The 21,383-nt window shown below is 46.6% G+C and overlaps 2 protein-coding genes and 1 pseudogene across 2 annotated transcripts in view; 1 reads left to right on the top strand and 2 right to left on the bottom strand.

The window, feature by feature from the left end:
* Nucleotides 1–7,695, top strand: part of Znf185 (zinc finger protein 185 with LIM domain) — a 66,749-nt gene extending 59,054 nt beyond the window's left edge. The window contains exon 23 of the mRNA XM_078034098.1: nt 7,086–7,695. The gene's annotated coding sequence lies outside the window, so the exon portion shown is untranslated. The remainder of the gene's footprint in view (nt 1–7,085) is intronic.
* Nucleotides 782–4,910, bottom strand: Pnma5 (PNMA family member 5). The gene is made up of 3 exons (XM_040286814.2): nt 4,691–4,910; nt 4,510–4,590; nt 782–4,352 (listed from the first exon to the last, which is right to left on the bottom strand). The coding sequence occupies exon 3, from the start codon at nt 4,226–4,228 to the stop codon at nt 2,891–2,893; it is 1,338 nt and encodes a 445-aa protein (XP_040142748.1). The 5' UTR covers nt 4,229–4,352; nt 4,510–4,590; nt 4,691–4,910; the 3' UTR covers nt 782–2,890.
* An 11,389-nt stretch (nt 7,696–19,084) lies between the features above and the next one.
* Nucleotides 19,085–20,270, bottom strand: LOC101970788 (protein HTATIP2 pseudogene; annotated as a pseudogene).
* Between the last annotated feature and the right edge of the window lie 1,113 nt (nt 20,271–21,383).

Below are 21,383 nucleotides of genomic sequence, written 5' to 3'. Positions count from 1 at the left end.
GCCTCAGACACTTCCATTTGTATATAAATGGTACCAAGGGCTCAACAGATGAAAGGACACAGCAAAGGAAGAGACCCCTCCCCAGGCCGATCCAAATTCATTGCTTAGTACTGCTCCCAGGACCCAGGGAAGGCCCCCCTCCCAGCTCGTACCCAGTGTGTAATACTCTGTCTTCCCACCCCATGGCATGAGAATATGGAAGCCCTGGTATGTCCACCCTCTTCCCAATGACCAACCTCCCAACACCACTATCCCTAAAGGTCCCTCAGTGGCTACATTAGCACTGGCCATCTGTTAGCTGCCTGAAGCAGGGAAAAGCAGGTGGGGTGGGTTAGAAAATGTCACCCCTGCCCTCCTGGTCTTGCACACAGCTCCTGCTGGGGACATCTGACCTCATGCCAGGGCCCTTCTACAGCCCTTCCCTGACCTTGTCTGCTAGCCCGGGAGCACACATGTGGCCTGTCTGACCTGCCTGGATGCCCTGATTCCCACTGCCTCCAACCCCGTGCACTGCTGGGAATCCTGTGGTCTTGTGCCTTCCCTTCAATGCCTAACCCACTTATTCCCAAGTGCCCTGGGGAGCCAGAAAGATAGTGCCCACCCACAACCAACAGCATCCTGTTGCCCACTGGCCAGCTGAAATCACAACAGCTCATCATGGACCTTGCCTGAATGCACCCAGCATTTTGGCCCAGCCACCACTGTCCCCCCTACTCCACCCTGTCCCATCTCCAACCAGCATTCCTCCCCCAATTTCCCTCACTATGATAGAATAAGCTGGAACATTTCACAAAATTTATTAAACAGAAACACTGAACCATTGAAGAGAAGGGATGACAACACCTAAAGGGACTTTTCACGACCACTCGAGGCCACAGGTCCCGGGCCTCCCCCTCCTGGGGCTGCAGACGAAGAGCCGCCTCTGTCTCCACGCTGGGGCCCTCCCACCACAGTCTCCCTTTCTGAGGACCCCAGAACTGCCTCTTGCCAGGACAATGGCCTCTGGCAATGAACACTCACTTCCATTCCGGGAGCCCCCTGAGGGGCTGACTTGCTGTGGGGTGGCCCTTGCCCTATGGCTGGCACAGAACGGTCACAGGACAGTGGAAAGCATAACAGGGAACACCCCCCCCAAGCCAAGGAAACTGAGTCACAAGGAACAACGGGGGTGGAACGTCCAAGCACAGTCCCTGGCCCTGCCCCTCCATCTAAGGTCCAGTGCTTCCTGCCCGAGGTGAGGCCGCGGTCTTGATCACCGAGGGGGTGAGCGTCCACCACGCCCTAGCCGTCCATCCTTCGCGCCGGCTCCCGCCTCCGACTCCTGGGGACTGGGCTCAGGGCCTCCTGGGAGGAGCTGCTCAGATAAGAACACACACACACACACACACACACACACACACATCTCCACGAGAACAAGCGGCAGGCAGGCAGCTGGCCTAGATCTACACCGAGAAAGCAGAGGTTGAGCTCACGACACTGGACAGGAGCGAGCAGAGCCTTGGCTCGCCCGGAAGCTCACGGCACGTGCCCGGGCCTGGAGGTGGCTGGCCGCGAGGGCACGGTCCTCTGCCTGGGGTTGACACACACCTCACGGCTTTGCACAGGAACGGTGGCTAGCGTGGGGGTGGGCGTTTGCTTGAGGTGGGTCACTATGGGGCTTACAGACAAGGTGGGCCTCCAGGGACAGGGACAGGAGCACCCTGCCCCAGGGACGGTGAATCGGGTTGGGGTTTTGCCTGTTGGGAGAGCCAGGCAGCTGGCACCCTTGAGATGGACTCTCTTCCCCGACGTCTCCCAGTCCGGTGCAGGTGGCAGGTGTACTCAGGTGCCCTCATCCAGGCTATGGATGGCCGCTGAGTAGTGCTTCAAGGCTGGCCACCCTAGGCTGGCAGGGCTTGGGGCTGACCCTGGGTTGGCAGCTCTTGAATTGTGAGTTGCCAAGCCAGGCCCCACTTCTCCCTGCTTGCTCTCTCCACTTCTCCAGTGGTCCTGCACAGACAAAACAGAACAAACTGCCCCCCTCCAAGTCCTCCCTCATACTCCTCCCACTCCTTTCCTACCTCCTCGTGTTTGGAGCAAAAGCTGCCTTCTATATCCAATCACACCTAAGCCAGCTCTGGGGGCACTGACCTAGTGGGTGCCAATGCCCCCACCTGGGGGTCTTCTTAGTCTTTGGTGTCCTTGCCCGTACAGCCCTGTCAGGCTGCAGGAAAGGAAACTGCCTCTGGGATGGTGCTGGGCTCCCAGGGCTTTGGGGTCTGGAGACCCGGCCTTTATGGGCGGAAGGGCTCAAGGGTACTGCCTTCCTGGGGCTCCCCTAGAGCAGTGTAGATGATCCTGAAGACAGGTTGGACCCTGCGACCTCCCCTGCGGAGCATTACTTCTCTATCTTGGAGCTCTTCCTCCGAGGAATTGGCTCCTTCTGACACAGATGGCCCCAGGGCAGGCTCCTCCACGCTCCATGTATCCTGGTGTCTGGTTGGCATCGTTAGCTCTGAGTCTGTAGTGTAGGAACTTGGAGGTGGCCAGATGACATTGCAGACATGCATGTCAGAGCCCACCGTCTCACTGTCTTCATACTCTGTATCGCTGGGGTCTCTGTGTGAGGCTTGAGATTCCCATGTGCAGGGTGTGGCAGCTCCCTGCTTTGGTCTGTGACACTTCCTGCGGGCTCTGCACTGGGCCTTCCCTGAGATGCATGTGCTTTTGTCCTGTTCGATAGAGTCCCTTCCCACTGGGAAAGGGAGAGGAGCCTTGACCTGGGCCTGCTGGCTATATCCTACCTCACTTGGGTCTCCTGATCTTTGTCTGGGCTGTTCCTTCCCCTTTTTAAGATCTGTCTGCTGCTTGCCAGGGAAAGGAGTGCCTGGATCTCCTGAGCCTGTGCTTCCTAGGGCTTGGGGTGGCTCATGCCCCCAGCCCCTTCCTCGTTTCCCGACCCTTCTTCAGCAATTTTAGGCCTCAGCATGGGTGGAGATTGGTCCTCAGCTTTGGGACATTCTGCCTGGCCATGGCCTTTTCCCATAGTACAGAGTTCACATGACAGTCGCCTGCGCTTCAGTGATGGGGACACATCTTCCTGTGCAGTCTGGGTGCTGTTTTCGCTGAAACACCCTGCCTGCATGGTGACCTGAACTGCAGAGTAACCTACTTCTGCTACTACCTGCCTGCCAGAGGCCCTGCGGCCCCTTCCTACTTGCCTCTGTTTCTCTTTCATCACTGCCATGGTGGTCTCCCACTCCTCTTCATCTCGAATGAGCTTCATTAATTCCAGAAAAGTGGGTGGGCACCCTCGCTGATCTAAGAGCTCAAGTTTGCCCCGGAGGGCAGCAGTCATGGAGGCCCGAGCTAGAATATGTTTGAGGCGAATCATGTCTGTGCTTTGCACTGACAATGGGCTTTGCTGCACAGCTTTTTGCAGCAGGGGCTCTAAGCGCAGCAAAAAAGCAGAGATCTTCTCTGCAGACTTCTGGGAAGTCTGAAGAAACCTGAACTGTGAGGTTCTACAGTCCTCTTTATTCCCAAAGATCTGCTTTAGGGCATCCAGGCACTGCTCCACAGTCATGGAGTCATTATTAGCCAGGAGCACCCGCATGATTGACAGTGCGGGACCACGCAAGCTCTCTAGCAGGCGACGCCTCTTCTCTATCTCTGACACCTGCCACATCTGCATCATCTCAGTGACCTGCTCTAGCCAGGCTTCAAAACTCTCTTCCCCTGAACCTGGGAGAGCACCTCCTGAAAACACTTTCAGCTTTCGGTACCACATGTTTTCCCTCAGAGGCTGAAAAACTGGTGGTTTGACTTGGTCCAAGTCCTCTGGCTCTATGCTCTCAATGGGAAGGGTGCTATACCCCAGAGTTTTGGCCACATCTACCATTCTCCGGCCTTCATCTTTCAGGAAGTAAGTCAGCCTATTGATAAATTCATCATCTGGGTTCCGAGGTTTTACCACTACTTCCCAGGCACCCCCTTTTCCTGGTATCTGACTGGGTATAGCAGCATAGTTGACAGTGTCAGCCAATTCAATGAAGACTGCCTTAGCATTATCTTCCCTCCTGAATATTCTGCCTAGCATCCTGTATGTACACAGGGGATGTAAGCCTGCCTTCAAGGTCTCCTTAATTTCAGCCTCAGTACACTCCATAGGGATGCCCACAATTAGCAGGGCTTTCCTGGGATCCAGGTCCATACCCTTGCACCAATCTTCTAACAGTGTCACAGCCATTGTTCCCTCTCTATATACACTGATCTAACACAAGGGCAGTAATCACTCAGAGTTTTATCAGTGCTCAAAGAATTCTGAGCCAATACTAAGTTGGGTAGCAGAAGTGTCTCAAGTTTCCACAAGCCTGTAATGCAAATGGGGTAAGAACATTGTTAATGCTTGCCCCCCACCCCCACCAAGAGTCCCTTCTCTGTCCCCATCTCTCCTCAGATATTTACTCTGTGCTTCCCAGGACTCCTGCAATCATTTTGTACAGGGTCTCCCCACACAAAGCTACCTACCTCACCCTTTCCTGCTGACCTCTTCCTGCTGTGGGTTCCTCTTTGGAAGTCTGAAGACTCTGCTGTGTGTGACTCAGGTGCCTGTGGTGAAAAGGCCAATGTCAGGAGTTAGGGCCTGGTGCCTGGAGGCACTGAAGCAGCCCTCCTGGCAGCAGAGGATAGGAAATGCCCTGCTGCCTACTTGGAATTGTGCCGGTCCCAGTCACCGAGAGCACTTTCCTCAGTAAGGGGAAGAGTGGAAGCAGGAGATGCAGAGCTCCCCGTTTCTCAGGAAATGCCTGGCAAATGAGAAAGATGGCCGGAGCTCTGTGCAGTGTAATGAGAGTGGTGGGTGTGGAGAATGTGTAACAAGCTGCAGTGTTACCATAGATACCCAGAACAGCGTGGACCATGGGTTTCTATCATAGCAGAGTGTCATGTGGTAAGGTTAAGGCCCTTGAGGAGCAACAGGTGATGTCATTTGCCTCCAGCCAATGAAACCTCTTAGCAACAGAGAGAAAGAGGGACAGGGAGGTGGAGTATGAGGTGAGCAGTGAGTGAGGAGTGAGCACTGAAAAAAACAAGAGCTTATAGTTTCAATTTGTGTGGAAGCTGGAATCAGAGGCAGAAAAGAAACATAGAAAGTGTCTCCATTGCCACACTACAGGAAAGACAACTCTCACCTTAGGTGAGGCCCTATGCTTCAGAGTCTGTGTACCCTGGCAGGCAGACACTCCCCTTCTACTGTTTGCCAGGGTTACAGAGGCCCTTCCCAACATATCTCACCTCACAGCTGCTCACCCTGCCGCCCAGGGCCCCACTGGAGTGCAGGCGTTGTGATTTGGTTGGCACTAGACAATCAGCCTTCTCTGTCCACTCAGACAGTTCCTAGCCCATGGGTAGTAGATCCTGCTCCACTGGATCTGTCAAGGCAAGGTATAGGTATTTTTACTGTGTTTCTATCCCGCAGGCCTCTGCACAGTGTGAGCTGTGCAAATGTCCACAAGGACCCTTGTGCAGTGATATATGAGAAACTGCTCAACTCGAGGCTTCCCTTAGGTCCAAAAGGATCCTATCACATGGCTGAAGGGATCCTTGTGCAGGGCTGCTTCCCTATCCTCACTGGAAAACCCACCCATCAAGCCCCGCCCCTCAAAAACCCGCCCCTCCAGAAACCCCACCCATTTATGAGCCCCACCCAAATCCCCTCCCCGTTGTAAGCCCCACCCATTCTGAAACCTCACCCATACTGAAGCCCCGCCCCTTCCACAATGTCCCGCCCTTCTAAAGCCCCACCCATTTGAAGTCCCGCCCCTTCCAAAGCCCCGCCCTTCTAAAGCACTACCACTTTGAACCCCCATCCCCTTCGAAGTCCCATCCCTTCGGAAGCTCCACCCATTTTGAAGCCTCATCTCTACACATGCTCAAGTTCTATCTCCACCTCCACTTTTCTGAGCTCCTCTCCTTCCCATTATCTGAAACCCAGTATAAAGCCAGTCACAGTGGAGAACACTGGTAATCCCACCTACTGCAGAGGCTGACGCAGGAGGAGTGCTGGAGCCCAGGCAGCAACAGAGCAAGATCCCATCTCAAAAAACAAAAACAAAAAACACCCATATGGCCCATACTGCTTCAAATACATCCCCCACTACCTCACATATCCCCCATTCCAGATTAGGAACACATCTAGTCACTGGTACTGGGCAGAGGCTAGGAGGGGTCAGGGCTAAGTGCAATAGGTCCCCCTGTATTTTCCACGCTTGTTGCACTGCTAGAAATTTTAGAAGGCCCCTGGGGTTCTGGGTCTGGTATAGTGGGATCCCACTTCCAGAAAAACCTTCTGACCACTGACACCTGGAATGCTGTGGAAAACACTAAGGGTCACTGGGGACAGTCCACTGTGATTTGGGTTGCTGTCTGTGCCTTGGGCCCAGCACCATACCTACAGGCCAAGAGTTCCTCTAGATGTAGCCACCATGCGTCTGCCACCGCTTCCGTGTCCAAACAGAATGGAGCACGAGGGTGTGACGGCAAGAACATATATAGGGTGACAGCCCCCCTCCCACCCCCCAGCTGCACACGGCCCTCTGGCAGCTGCGCCCTAACAATGTCACCCTCACCACTCCCCATCCCCCCAAAGCAGGATCCTCACTTTTACTCCCCCATCCCTTTACATTCAGTACCTGAGGTGGATAGGAACTTCAAAATGAACAGAGGACCACTTACGTTATGCAATAGGTCCAGGTCCAGTTGTAGTATTGGCTCAAAAGAAAATGCGTGGCCTGCCACGTGACCCATCAGACCCAGCAACCATTGCGTCTACTATTGCACATGTCACTCCCTCATTGGATGGAAGATGTAGCGTCATAGCCACCACTCTCATTTCTATATTCAAATCGCCAGCCCAGGGCCGGGTGCAATGTATATAGCTATTTGCAAAGTATAAGGTCGAGTGCAAAATACAAAGCTTTGTGCAAAATACAAGGCTGAGCGCAAAATACAACGCCGCCAAGCGCAAAATACATGGCTGAGTGCAAAGTACAGGCCCAGTGAGTGCTTACTAATTAAAAGTCATATTCCTTGTTTATTTTTATTAGGATTTGTTCTTGAGAAGAGAGGGAAAAATACAGCAGCTTCCTGCATTTCACAAGGGCATGAAAATTTTCAGGGTGCACAGAGACAAAACTATCAAAAGATTGCACAACCAAGTATTGTTCAAGTATTTTCTGCCAGTGCCCAAACTGCTTCCTTACCTTTCCCAAAATGGATTTAAGACTCGGATATTTGCTCAGTGGCCCCAAAGCCTGTTCTGGAAAATTCTGTGGATGTAACACAAGTAACCAACTGCAAATTGAACATGAATCCCAAGACATTGTGATGAAAATACAGTCTCTGAATCAGGAGGTCTGGGGCTGAGCTGAGAGTTTTCTAAAACTTAGAGACTGCATGCTGTGGATCCCTGCCCATACTTTGTGTAAGAGGCTCTGGAGCCTGAGATTACATTTGAGAATTAAAAGTTGTGGAATTTTGGTGAAAGAATGGATTTGTACTCGTATATTTGAGATTTAAAAGAAAGGGCTTCAACGAATCCCACTATTAAGTTTAATTATAACACATGAATAAAAAGAAAAATAACAGGCTTTTCTAGAATTTGTTGATAAAAATGTGAAAAGCAGAAAAAAATTTAAATTAAAGGTCACTGAACAAGATGTCTGTGAGCATGGTCTGTTTTCCCACCTTCTTATTTTTTATAGTGCTGGCCATGGAAGCCAGGCTGTGCATATGTTAAGCATGTGATCTACGACTGAACTGCATCTCCAGCCTCTAACTGCAGCTATTTTTTATGTCTGAGGAAACCATGGAGTTCATGAAATCAATATCCTTTACAATGCCACTCGAAGAGATCACACTCACCTCTGGAATACTCAGCTTTTTTTGCTACTGCTACTAAAAGACCCAACAAGAACAATTTTAGAGGAGGAAAATTTTATTTGGGTGTTCATGGTTTCAGAGGTCTCAGTCCATAAACAGCAGGCTTCATTCTTCAGGGCTTGAGGTGATGCAGGACACCATGGTGAAAGAGTGTGGCAGAGGGCTGGGGTTGTAGCTCAATAGTGGAGCACTTGTCTAGTATGTGTGAGGCACTGGGTTTGATCCTCAGCACCACATAAAAACAAATAAATAAGACAAAGGTATTGTGTCCATTTACAGCTAAAATAAATGTGTGTGTGTGTGTGTGTGTGTATATATATATATATATATATATATATATATATATATATATAGAGAGAGAGAGAGAGAGAGAGAGAGAGAGAGAGAGAGAGAGAGAAGTGTACAGAGGGAAGTAGCTCACATGATGATCAGAAGGCAGACAAAGACTTCCTCAGTGGTCAGGACTTCCCAGAGATTGTGTGAGTATGACTGAAAGCCCCTTTTCAGAATCTTGAGACCATACCCAGGGGAGTGGGATGGGGTATGTGCAAACAATCCCCAGTAAGGGGGATTGAGCACAGAGGGTCCCTGGGGTGTACAAGAAACCTATAATAAGAGGGTTTGAGTACATAGGGGGAATCTCAGTTACAGGAACCTACAAAAATGGGGAATAAAATTTCTAGGCCCAGGGTCAGGGAAGGACAGTGGAAAGATCCCATATGTACAAGTCTTCTTTGTTTTCCTTTGAAGAGTCTAAGTAGGGAAAATAAACTGGTGATGGTGGGAGTCAATCTGCTCCCGTGGAGGACGTGTAGCCATCTGGACCTTTGATTTCAACATCCACCATGGCTGACAGATTATTCCTAATGTTCCAAACCACACAGGCCCTTTTCACGTCTGGGTTATACTGTAAAAATCTGTGACAGCCTCTATTTTAATCTGTGTATTGTATGGATGTCTATGTATGTGCTGGGTCTATATCATGTACGTGGTACCAAAATTTAGATAAATGAATAACCATGATTTAAATAAAACTTTAACAAAAAGGGTCAATCTAAATTGTTAAGAATGGGCTGGGGATGTGGCTCAAGCGGTAGCGTGCTCGCCTGGCATGCGTGCGGCCCGGGTTCCATCCTCAGCACCACATACAAACAAAGATGTTGTGTCTGCCGAGAACTAAAAAATAAATAATAAAATTTAAAAATAAATAAATAAATAAAAATAAATTAAATGTACAGATAATATTCTAAGACAAAGAGCAACAATGTCAGTTGTAAGTTCCTCCCAGGAAAAGAAAACAAAGCCTGCTCAGCTGGAAGTCTACTAAAAGGCAGTAAGATCATTTGTGCCAAAGGTACCCTAAGAAAGATGATCAATGTTAACCAAGATTTTGTTTAAGGAATTGAGTCAGCTTTGCCAGACACTATAAATATATCTGACTAGAGACATGTATAGATCTGAAAGTTTAGGAGAGCACTTTGCCAAGCTGGGGTTCTCCAAACTGAAGTTGTCTGTAGTGGTAAATTTTTTTCACATTCATATAAAAATATCAAATTTAATTGGGAATTTACTTATGTCATTTAATGTTCTGAAATTCGATAAAGGTAACTTTTTATCAATAAGATGTGTGTGTGTGTGTGTGTGTGTGTGTGTGTGAGAGAGAGAGAGAGAGAGAGAGAGAGAGAGAGAGAGAGAGAGAGAGATTTTGTGTTACTCTTTTCACTGGTATGGGAATTTAAATGTATTTTTGAAGAGTTATAAGGAGAGTTTAAGTGAGGAGCTCTCATAGCCTTTCTGTTTGAAACATGGTTTAGATGTAATGGTGTATTATGCTAACTGATATTCAGATACATTCAGGAAATAATATGTGAGAACTTTCTAAAATAATATTTAGGAAACAGGCAAAGATCAACTTCAGAAATAAAGCATTTTACCTAAGGTTTGTCAAGAGCCCTACCTTACCAGACATAAGGCTCTACTGATCACCCTACTCCATGTTAGAATGGCTCTAAAATAGACCAGTATTAAGCAAATTTAAAATCGTGTTCAAAGATAGATTTCCTTGTTGAAAAGATTACTATCATCTCAAAATAAACAGGAGATATAGTACATAAATAAAGGTTTGGAATTATAGAAATCAAGTTTTTTTTTTAAAAAATCATAACCATGATACAAACTGAATGCTTTTGCTCTCAACTCCATTTTGTAATTTTCTTGTAAACTTTATAACTGTTGCCTAGTAGTGTTTTATAGAAGTACTACTTCTAATAGGACAACCTGAGTTTATTTGAGACAATTAGCCATCACCCACAGGACAAATGAGATTACAGGAACAGTACTAATGCTGACGCCAATTAAATGGAAGGGGTAATTATAAAATTATAGCTATTGAAGTTAAAACCCAGTATCCCTACTTCAAGACTGGTGATACTGACCTGCTGGGTATATTTAAAACCAAAACTTGGAGACCAAAGTTAAGGAAGTAAAAGAGCCAAGGAAAAAGCAGGCAATATTTTGCCCCTGTACCTCTAAGATCAGCCAGAATCCAAAGGAGGACAGCACCCTTCTCAGGGCCGTGAAACTCCAGTGAGTCATCTGACCTCCCCAACAGGGGGATTGAGATGACCCTAGAGAACAGGAAACCAACCAGGACACATTCTGCAAGGGGATGGGGCCATTGGAAAGAGAAATATCCCTGATGCTTCAAAAGGAAGCCACACGTGGTCAGCAAGACCTTGACTCTTTGAGTATATGCTAAGGACTGGGATAAATGGGTCAAAAAAAGCTGATCCACAATAAAAGGTAGGGGGTAGGGAAGAAGAGAAGTTTAGTAGATTAGACAAAAGGAAATGAAGGGAAGGGAGAGAAGATATGAATAAGAAAGACAGAATAAATATAACATGGGCTGAAGTTGTGGCTCAGAGATACAGCATTTGCCTAGTATGTGTGAAGCTCTGGGTTTGATTCTCAGCACACATAAAAATAAATAAATAAAATAAATATATTGTGTCCATCTACAACTAAAATGTATTTTTTAAGACTAGAGATTTTTTAAATACATGACAGCAGAATGCATTACAATTCTTATTACACATATAGAGCACAATTTTTCACATCTTTGTATATAAAATACGTTAAAAATATTTTATTAGTTGTTGATGGAGCTTTGATTTATTTATTTATGTGTGGTGCTGAGATTCAAACCCAGTGCCTCACACATGCTAGGCAAGTGTTCTACCACTAAGCCACAACCCCAGCCCCTAAAATGTATTTTTAAAAAAGAACAAATATAACATAATTTTCCTATGTACATAAATGAAAATACCTAAGTGAATTCCATCATCATGTACACCCTCATGAATGGAGTCCTACTTAGAATAAGATATATTTTATGCTTGTATAACTATATCATAAGGGATTCTACTGTAATATATATCTAAAAATAATCGATAAAATAAGAATCCCCATAGTCTTAATAGTTTCAGCATTGCTCAAAAGCTGAAGTACAAAGTTGCCTCAGAGACACAGGGCAAATTCTTAGCTGAAAAATTTTTGTAAAAGTAAAAATTAAAAAAAATCAAGTTACATATTTCCAAGATACAAAAAAACAGGATACACACTCCCATTACAAAAGGAAGGAATAGGGGGATAGAAAGGAAGCTTGGACCAAAGCAAGACCAAAATCCAAAGGACAAACATTAAATCCTATAGCACCATGTTTGGAATCTGGGGCTTGTGGTGGTGTGATGTGAGTTCCAAAGGGTTTGGACAGCCCTGCCACTCTGGCCTTATTGGCTTCAGCCCACATGGCCACTCTCTTGGGCTGGTTTTGCTTGTTGCCTACAGTTTTCCTCAGCAAATGTTCCACATTCCTGGCATCTGTAGCTTCCTGGGGTCTCCATGGCAGCTTTAGCTTCACTCTCTCACAACTTAGTGCATTGCCCTTTCAGAAGTTGCCCATAGGGATTCAAATTCTTTAATTTTTCATGCCTATAAAACTAGCAGCACACAGACAATGCAAATATATGCTGCCAGTGGAAGGAGCTGGGGACTCTGCATGCCAGGATATCTGAGCACAATGAAAAGAATCTTGGGGAAACAATTTCCTAGGCAGTCTTGTGAGAGCAGGGCACTCCGGGATTTTTTTTTTTTTTATCAAAGCAAAGTTTTGCAAACAGATTTATAATTTTATACTCTTAAGCCTTCCATGGTGTACTGTGGCCAACTCCTGAGATGCCCTCAAGGTATATTTCATATTGTTGTAGGGCAAACTAAATGATTTATTTTTTACGACTAATTTCTTTAGACACCATACTTTCTATGGCTGCTTATATAATTGTATTTTTAAACATACAACTTTCCTGGCCAAATTACAAGTTTACCAAATCATTTCCCTCTTCTTTCTGCTATAGATTACCACAGCAAATCTGGCTAAAAGGAACCAGGGATACCCATTAATGCTATGCTGCCAAATTATTTAATCAATCATTGAAAGGAAAGTGAGGAACTGGGAGACAAGTGAGGGAGAAATGGAAGACAGTGACCAGGTATAGATACACCTGAGAGTTTCTCAGAGCTGAAAAATAAAGGCATATCTCTCCATAGATGGAGAGAGGCAAAACAGACTTGAGGTTTGGGCTTTTATGGGGCAGGCTCAGGGATTAGAGCCTGGTGGGTCTACTGTGTGTGGTTAAGGGTGGGTTGGTATGAGGGAGTGGTGAGCCTTTCTCAAAAACACTGTTCGGCAGGAAAGAGAAATTTTTCTTAAAATGGTGGCTGTCAATTAAGATGGTCATCCAGATGCTAAGCAAGGATCTTACATCCCCCCCGCCCATTTTTGTTGGTTATTGGGCCCCTTGAGGGACAGAGGTGTAGATCAATCTTCTATAGATTTTTCCTGCTGGGAAGGGGCAGCGTCTGGACCATCGTTAGGGGTGTGGGTTATCATTGAGTCAATGGTAATGGTCAGGGGGTGCCAGGCGATGCTGAGTCCAGATGGCCCAATTTTGGTGAGGGGTTGGAAGACCTGTAACAGAAGCTAGTTCACAGTTTGATTAGAGATCCTTTGCATCTGGTCTCAAATAAATCTGATGACACAGGGGGCAAGCATTTGCTAAAGGCCTATGATGAGGAGAGAGGTCAGGAAAGGAAGTGCCACTGGAGAAGGGGGTTCCTTAGCTGCCATCCTCAGTTCCAGTGCCAGTGGGAAGCTCTGAGGCCTGAAGGAGATTGGAGGTAAAGGGGGCATTAATAATTGAGGTTCCCTTGGTAGTAAGGAATCCACACTCCATCCAGATAGCAGAGTGGGAGAGAAGTATGTGGAAAGCGTATTTAGAGTCAGTGTAGACATGGAGGGAGCCTCCCTTTGCCAAAGTGAAGGCTCTGGTGAGTGTGTTCAGCCTGTTGATTGCATGTATTATTGAAGAGGGGAGCAGCTTCCACAGCCAAGGTTAGAGAGACTGTAGCATACTCTGCCTGACGACTCCCTCCTGAAGGAAGGAGGAACCGTCTGTGAACCATGTGCATTTTGCCTGGAGCAGGGGCCTTCCTGTGTGGGGGAAGGATGTGGAAGAAGCTCCTCCCGAGTTTCAGAACATGAATGGGTGAGAGGAGGAGAGGCGGAACAGTCCTGAGGAGCAGGGAGGAGAGTAGCAGGGTTTAAAGATGAGCATGTGTGGAGAGTAAGACTGGATCTTCCACCAGGGAAACCTGCAGAGATCAAAGGTGATGGGGGGGGGAGGAATGTAAGCCGGTGTAGGTGAGGAGATCCTTTAGGTGACCAACGGGGAGCCAGGGTGGTGAGTGGGGCCCCAAGGGTGAGTTTCTTTGACTTGTTAATGAGTAGAGAGGCTGAGGCCAACATTCACAGGCAAGGGGCCCAAACAGTAGGGTCAAGACCCTTCAATAGATAAGCCACATGGGGCAAAGGTTGGCCCCAGCATGTGTCCGAGGACCCCTAGAGCAAATCCCTGTTTTTCAGCAACCTAAAGGTGAAATGGGCGTGTGAGCTCAGGGAGATGGAGAGAGGGCCCTGGAGGAGGGCCTGCTGGAGCCTCGTGAGGGGCTTTGTAACAGAGTGCAATAGGGGTTCAGAGAGTGGGCCGCATCATATACAGGCTTAGCCAAGATGGAGTAGTGAGGAATCCTGCCATACCCAGAAAGGAGAGAATTTCTTCCTTAGCAGAGGGCGTTGGTATACTAGTGATAAGGCTCTTTCTATCAACCATAATGGCTGTGTGTGTAGGGATCAGGAGGAGGCCTGGGTCTGTCACCATTGCCAAGGAGAGCTGTATCTTGGACGGAGAAACCCTCTAAGCACAGGCAGAAAGGAAGTGGAGAAGTTTACTCGTGTCCTGATGGCTGACCTCAGGGCAGGGACTGCAAAGAGGGAGGTCATCAACATACTGTAGCACCGTAGACTGAGTGAGATCTAGGGACACTAGGTCCTTAGCCAAGGCTTGTCTGAAGACAGGAGGGCTGTCTCAGAAGCCTTGGGGGAGAACTGTCCACGTCAGCTGAGTGGAGTTATAAGACTCAGGGTCTATCCATGTAAAGGCGAAAAAGTCTTGAGCGTCAGAGTGGAGGGGAATAGAGAAGAAGGCATCTTTCAGGCCTCGTACTGAGCAGTAAGAGGTCCTGGAAGGAGTGGTGCAGAGAAGGGTACAAGCATTGGTTACCACGGGATGGATAGGGACGACTGCAGAGTTGATGGAACTTCGGAGCTCTTGGACCAAGTGGTAGGAACCATTAGGCTTTTTTACTGCCAAGATGGGGTGTTATAAGGGGAATGAGTAGGTCTAAGGAATCCTTTTCACCAGAGGTCTTGAATGATAGGCCCAAGAGTTTTTGTCAGAAGAGCAGGTATGGTGATTGGGCCAGAAAATGGAGAGGTTCTTGAGACGGATGTGGATGGGCTCGTGGTGTGAGGTGATAGCAGGACTTGAAATGTCCCAGACAGTAGGGTCCACCTTGGACGGGGGTAGTGGGAAGGCACTGGCAGACAGAATAGGGTATGGTCCTAAGGTCAGGGTGAGGATCAGGGGAGCAGCTGGCGAGTCTGGATGGAAGCAAATATGAGGGTAGAAGGAAAGCATAGCCCCAACTTTGTGAGGATGTCCCTTCCCATAAGGGGAACAGGGCACTGTGGAGTGACCAAAAAGGAGTGAGTGAAAATTAGAGAGGCAAAGGCGTAAACAAGGCTAGGTGTCTGTAGGGTTGGTAAGGTGTACACTCTACCTCAAAAATAGAGGTCACAGAACGAGTAGTAGCCCTCAGAACTCCTTGAGGACTGAACATGTCGCCTGGTGTCTAGGAGGAAGGAGACAGGGCCACCTGAAATACAGAGTTACCCTGGGTTCCCATGGAGGGATGGTAGTGGTCAGTGATGGGGACCTGGGCCTCGTCGGTCCTCTGCGGCCAGTCCTAAGAGTTGGAAAGGGGAACCAGAAGGGCCAGATGGCTGGGGGCCGCTGTGGGCTCAGGGACAGTCAATAGCCCAGTGTCCCTTCTGATGGCATTTAGGACAAGGGTCTGGAGGCTTGTGAGGCTTGGGACATGTACGAGCCCAGTGACCCATCTGACTACACATGAAGCAGGGTCTGGGTGGTCCAGAGGGACCCTTCTGTGGGCCAGTGGAACCAGGGACAGATGCTAAGGCCAGACAGACGGCTTGAGCAAGCATCTGATATTTCTGCTTCTGGGCCTTCTCGTCTCTCTTGTTATACACCTTAAAGGTCACTTCCAGAACCTCAGCTTTGGGACTTAGTGGCCCCGTCTCAAGGCACCTTAGTTTGGCCTTAATATTGGGGAAACTCTGGGAGGAAAAGTAGATCATTAGTAGTGGTCTCCCATCTGGAGTCTCAGAGTCCAGGTTAGTGTATTGTAATAAAGCCTTGGTCAGGCGGTCTAAAAATGTGGAAGGTTTTCATTCTTGGAAGATTTCCCGGAGGCTTTCATAATTGATAGCCTTATGGGCTGCCTTTCTAAGTCCTGCCATGAGGCAAGTAATGAATTGGTTTCTACTAGTTACTCCGCCAGGCGAATTATAATCCCAGTTGGGGTCCCAATCAGGGACTGCCTCAGTGCCAATCGAACGGCAGGGGAGGTCTGATGTAGCTCATCAGCATAATTTCTAGCTTGCTCCCAAACTCACCTGCACTCCTCAGGCAGGAGGGTGTTAGACAAGATCGTATAGACATCATGGGAGGTCCAATCATATGATTGAGTCATGTACTGAAACTCTCTGATACATGTGGTGGGACTTGAAGTATAGGACCCAAGCTGCTTTACTATCTGTGAAAAATGTGACCAAGAGAAAGGCTCATGAACCAGGATTACACCATCTACCCCAGCCACCTCGCATAGCGGACACAGAGATGTGGGTTGGGCAATGGCAGCCTGTGAGAGCGTGTGGCAGGAGGAGAAAAGGGTGGAGGGACCACGGGGACAGTTGCTATGGAGGCTCCATTAGAAAGAGAATTGTGATAGAGCAGAAGCACACCCACTGGGTCAAAGGAGATCCTACCCAGGATCTTCTGTCCCTTTGGAAGCAAGCGTAGGGGAGGTGAGAGCTAAGAGGACTTGTGCAGGATAGCCACAGTTGCAGAGAGAGGGCTCAGAACATAGAGAGGAGAAGGCCTGAACGTATGATATCTCTTTCCATTTTCTCAAACCCTCACAATAGTTGAAAAGATCCCTGGTAATATGGGGATCTAGAGTGCCATCAAGTGGCCATCTAGAGTCCAAAGAACATTGAGGCCAGATCTGATTACACAAGTAGATAAGTTTTGGGGGGTTTAGGTCTGGGGTGAAACAGAGAGAGAGACCCCAGGTTAGCCAGGAGGCAGCCTAGGGGACTAAGGGAGGGAATGGATGAGGAGCCGCCCATGGTGAGACATAGGAGGTGAGTTTAGAGGTGAGGTGACCCCAGTCTCCAGTATCACCTAGTCGAGAGGATAGTATGCTCAGGGGGTCGTCACCACCACTGGGTAAGCATTAGGGCAGGAGCCCATAGAGGCACTTGGGCACCCGACTGGGACTATGTAGGGGCAGAAACTGTAGAGATTAAGCCAAGGCTGAGAGGTCTCACCAGGAACAACTCTCAATCACCCTCAGTAGTTTTTCTCAAAACCCAGGACCCAAATAACAGACAAATTATAGACCCAGTTGACAGTAGGGATCAGCTGTAGCTGTGAAAGCTGTGACTGGGGATGCCCCTGACCATATGGTAACCCTGGGAGTTCCAGACAATCGGTGGTCAGTTCCTTGGACCTATAGGTCATTTAGATTGACCGGAGACAGGGATCCAATGGTGGGTGCAGAGAGGGCATTGGCAGAATGGAGGGCCTGGTCCCATGATGGAATCCAGATCTTGGGCTAGCAATGCTTAGTGACCCTTGAAGAGGGGAGCAGGCACACTGGGGAACCTGATCCTGGGTCTTGGCACCAATAAAAGGAAAATGAGGAAGCAGGAGACGGGTGAGTGAGAAATAAAAGAGACCAGGCGGAGATACATATGAGAGTTTATTTGTTAGAGCTGACACATAAAGGCCATCTCTTCATAGACAGAGAGAAGTGACAGAGGCTTGGGTGCTGGAACTTTTATGGGGCAGGCTCAGGTATTAGAGCCAGGCAGGTGGGTGGTGGGTGGTTAGGGGTTGGGTTGGTATAAGGAAGTGAGTGGTGAGCCTTTCTCAGAAATGCCCATAGGTGGGAAAGAGAAATTTCTCTTAAAATGTTGGCTGTCACTTAAGATGGCCATCCAGATGCTAAGCAAGGACCTTACAATCATCTTCAAACTTAGCCTCACACAAGGTCTCCAGTCATGGATAAATTGTAAACAAGTTCTTTCCCAGAATGTAATATGAATAACCTCTACTCAAATTCCCAATAGAGTATTTCCATCTGGAATCTCATGAGCACAGTCTTTACTTTTTGCAATCCTATTAGTATTCTGGTTTTCTGAGCTCACACCAGATTCATACATTAAGACTCCCAACATTCTAGGGCTCCTCTAGCCTGCATCTCAAAACCTTTTTAAACTTCTCCCACAAACCATTTCCAAAGGCTTCTGAAGCTATGGTCAGAATCATTACAGCAATGATGCCACCTCTCTGTACCAATTTTATTTTTTATTTTTAGCACTGTGACAAAATACCTAAGAAAATTAACTTAAAGGAGGAAAAATCTACTTTGGTTCAGAGTTTCAGAGGTTTTAGTCCATGGTTACTTGGTACCATTGCTTTGGGCCTTTGGCAAGGCAGAATATTTTAGTGGGTAGGATATGGTGGAACACATATATAATTTACCTCATGGTAACTAGAAGTGAGGATGGGAGCCAAGGACAAAGAAAACTTCTCAAGGGCACACCTTTGGGACCTATTTTGTCCAACTAGGCCTACTTTCTAATGTTTCCACCATTTCTTAACAGCTCGAATAGCTGGGGTCCAAGCCTTCAGCACATGGCCTTCAGGGACAATTTAACATGTAAAACATAATAGAGGGGATGTAGAAAAAAGGGAACATTTGCACAACATTTGTGGAAATGTAAATTATTGCAACCATCATGAAAAATACTATGGAGATTCCTAAAAAAGCAAAAATAGAATGACAAGATTAACAAATCACATTTGTGTGTGTGTGTATGTGTGTGTGTGTGTGTGTGTGTGTGTGTGTGTGTGTGTATATATATATGTAATAGTAAGGGCACAATGTTCATTTACATAGTTACATGCTGTTAATTAGAACAAGGATGTCAACAATTTTAGCACAGCACTTGTGTGCATGGCACATAGGATTTATACTACTGTTGTGACTGCAGAGGAATGTTTCAAAGCTGTCTCCCAATCAGTGGCATCATAACCATCAGAGGAATTTTAAGCAAAACCAAACTGCAGATTCCTATGCCCACTCCCTCAAGTTCTGATACAGAAGGTTTGAAATAGGCTCTATAAATCTCTATTTCTCAAAAGTTCCCTGAGTTATGTATATGTACAACCAGGCCCTGAGCCACCAGTGCAAAGGACAGTCATATGCCGATTGGATCTATGTGGCTGACAATAATCAAACAACCAAGGTAAAGCACACAAATTATTTTGAAGCCCTGAAATTACAGATTTAGTGATAGATGTTGAGGTCTGTGGTCAAAAGCATTTATGCAGTGTGGTTATGGCTTGAGAACACCATGAGCTTTTCCCAGGTTGTGGGTGGCCTTGTTGTCCAGAAATTCCATCTGCTTGTCACTTGATCTCACCATGTTGTTCATCTTTGTCCTGCCACAGTCACCACAGGCACAGAGTGCACACTGGCCCAAGAGTCTGGTAAGGACTCAAAGAATTTCCTAACCAACCATTCACCTGGGTGAGATTCTTGCCTATAACAGAACTCCAGGCCTAAGTCCTGAGTAGCAATCAAATTTTAATTCTCCAACTCTGGCTTCTACTTTTCCCTTCTAATTATAAAAAATTACTTGACCTATCAGCTCCTTTAGAGGACAACAAGTTGAAATATTTGTACCCTCCAGCTTTTGCCAGCTCTGCAGACTTCATCACATAATCTCAGTCAACATGAACAAATTCCTCTGGCCCAGCTTTGTTTCTGGTGGTACCCTGGCAACTGAATTCAACATCATGACCTTGAAAGGCAGAAGCATAGTCTTCCAATTTTTTAAAGTCCACCAGTTCTTGATTCACATTTTTATAAGCTTCTTTCTCAAAGGGGAGCTTCTTCCAGCCAATCAGAGTGACTCTGGAAAACAGGTTCTGTTCCAGGATTTCTTTTAAGATCATTTTGCTGGTTTCCCTGCTGGTGCCTAGTATAAAGACGGATTTATTCTGCATCTTTAAGTCTTCTGGAAGCTTTAGCAGTGCCTCTATCTCTGCCTTGTCAGCTTGGTCTTCTGGGTGACTTTCTAAGGTAAATCTTTAGTAAAGAAGAATAGTTAAATTTTTTTTCATTTAATAAAAGCAGCTATTTTTCTGAGTCAACATTTTTTTAAAGAGAGAGAGAGAGAATTTTTTAATATTTATTTTTTAGTTTTTGGTGGCCACAACATCTTTATTTTATTTTTATGTGGTGCTGAGGATTGAACCCAGCTCCCCGCGCATGCAAGGAGAGTGCTCTACCGCTTGAGCCACATCCCCAGCCCAAGTCATCATTATTAATTATGACACAAGTGCACATATTAATTTTTCCTCTCATGTTCATCCAGACTCACTATTCAAATAACCTAATATTATATCTATTAGATATTTATGTTTACAAAAAATAATAAACTTGAGTTTAATCAAATTGACTTATTCCAACAATCTTCATTTCCATAATAATTATGTTTCATAATATACTTACAACATTTTTCCAATTTTTATGGTTAATTAAATTGTAGGCTATACTAGGTTAAGCAATGAATTTTTTTTTTTAGAGAGAATTTATTTATTTTTTAGTTATCGGCGGATACAACATCTTTGTTTGTATGTGGTGCTGAGGATCGAACCCATGGTGCTGAGGATCGAACCCGGGCCGCCCGCATGCCAGGCGACCTCGCTACCGCTTGAGCCACATCCCCAGCCCCAATGAATATTAATTAAATATATCAGTTACTTGTAAGTGAATTTAAATTTCTAAGTGAAAAACACCAAGCAAAAATTTAGGTTATATACTTTTTTCTTCTTCTTTTTGTATAATACAGGGAAAGTCTCTTACAGATTTGAGTTTTGTTATAGTTTGGGTCTAGAACATCCCCCCAAATGCTCATGCTTTAAAGGGCCTGTTCCCAATGCAGCAATGTTCAGAGGAGGGGCCCTTGAGACTTGGTTGGATCATGAGGGCTGTGACTTCATGAGTAAATCAATGTACTCATGAGTTGACAGTTTCATGGTATTATTGGGAGGTGGTTGGAGTGGTAGTAGGTGAGGACTAGTTGAGGGAAGTTAGTCACAGGGGACATTTCCTGTAAGGATGTATCTTGTCCCTAGCCTCTTTGTTCCTCTTTTTTTCTTTCAGGCTATCATGTGGTAAACAGCTTTGCTCTGCCACCATGATGTTTCTATTTTGGTGTTAGTGGACTTTGGACTGAAATTTATGAAAATGTGAGCAAAAATAAATCTTTCCTCCTTTAAGTTGTTTATGTTATGTATTTAGGTGACAGTGATGAAAATTGACTAACACAGGTATTATGGTTTGGAAGTGAGGTGTCTCCCAAAAGCTCAGGTGTGAGACAGTGCACGAAGGTTCAGAGGAGAAACGGTTGGGTTGTGAGAACCTTAACCCAACCAGTGAGTACATCCCCTGATGGGGATTAACTGAGTGGTAACTGAAGTGGTAGGGTGAGGCTGGAGGAGGCAGGAATTGAGGCATAGCTATGGGGTATATATTTTGTATCTGGAGAGTGGAGTCAGTCTGTGGTGCTATTTCTCTGACCCTCTCCCTATCCCACCCCCTCTAGGTTTTCTGGTGGCCATGTTCTG

This window comes from Ictidomys tridecemlineatus, chromosome X, assembly GCF_052094955.1.
Source record: "Ictidomys tridecemlineatus isolate mIctTri1 chromosome X, mIctTri1.hap1, whole genome shotgun sequence".
In the NCBI taxonomy this organism is placed as follows: Eukaryota; Metazoa; Chordata; class Mammalia; order Rodentia; family Sciuridae; genus Ictidomys; species Ictidomys tridecemlineatus.
This window is presented reverse-complemented; position numbering and strand designations above follow the sequence as displayed.

Coding starts and splice junctions, on each gene's coding strand:
- Pnma5 (XM_040286814.2), bottom strand. CDS start 4,228: ATGGCTGTGACACTGTTAGAAGATTGGTGCAAGGGTATGGACCTGGAT.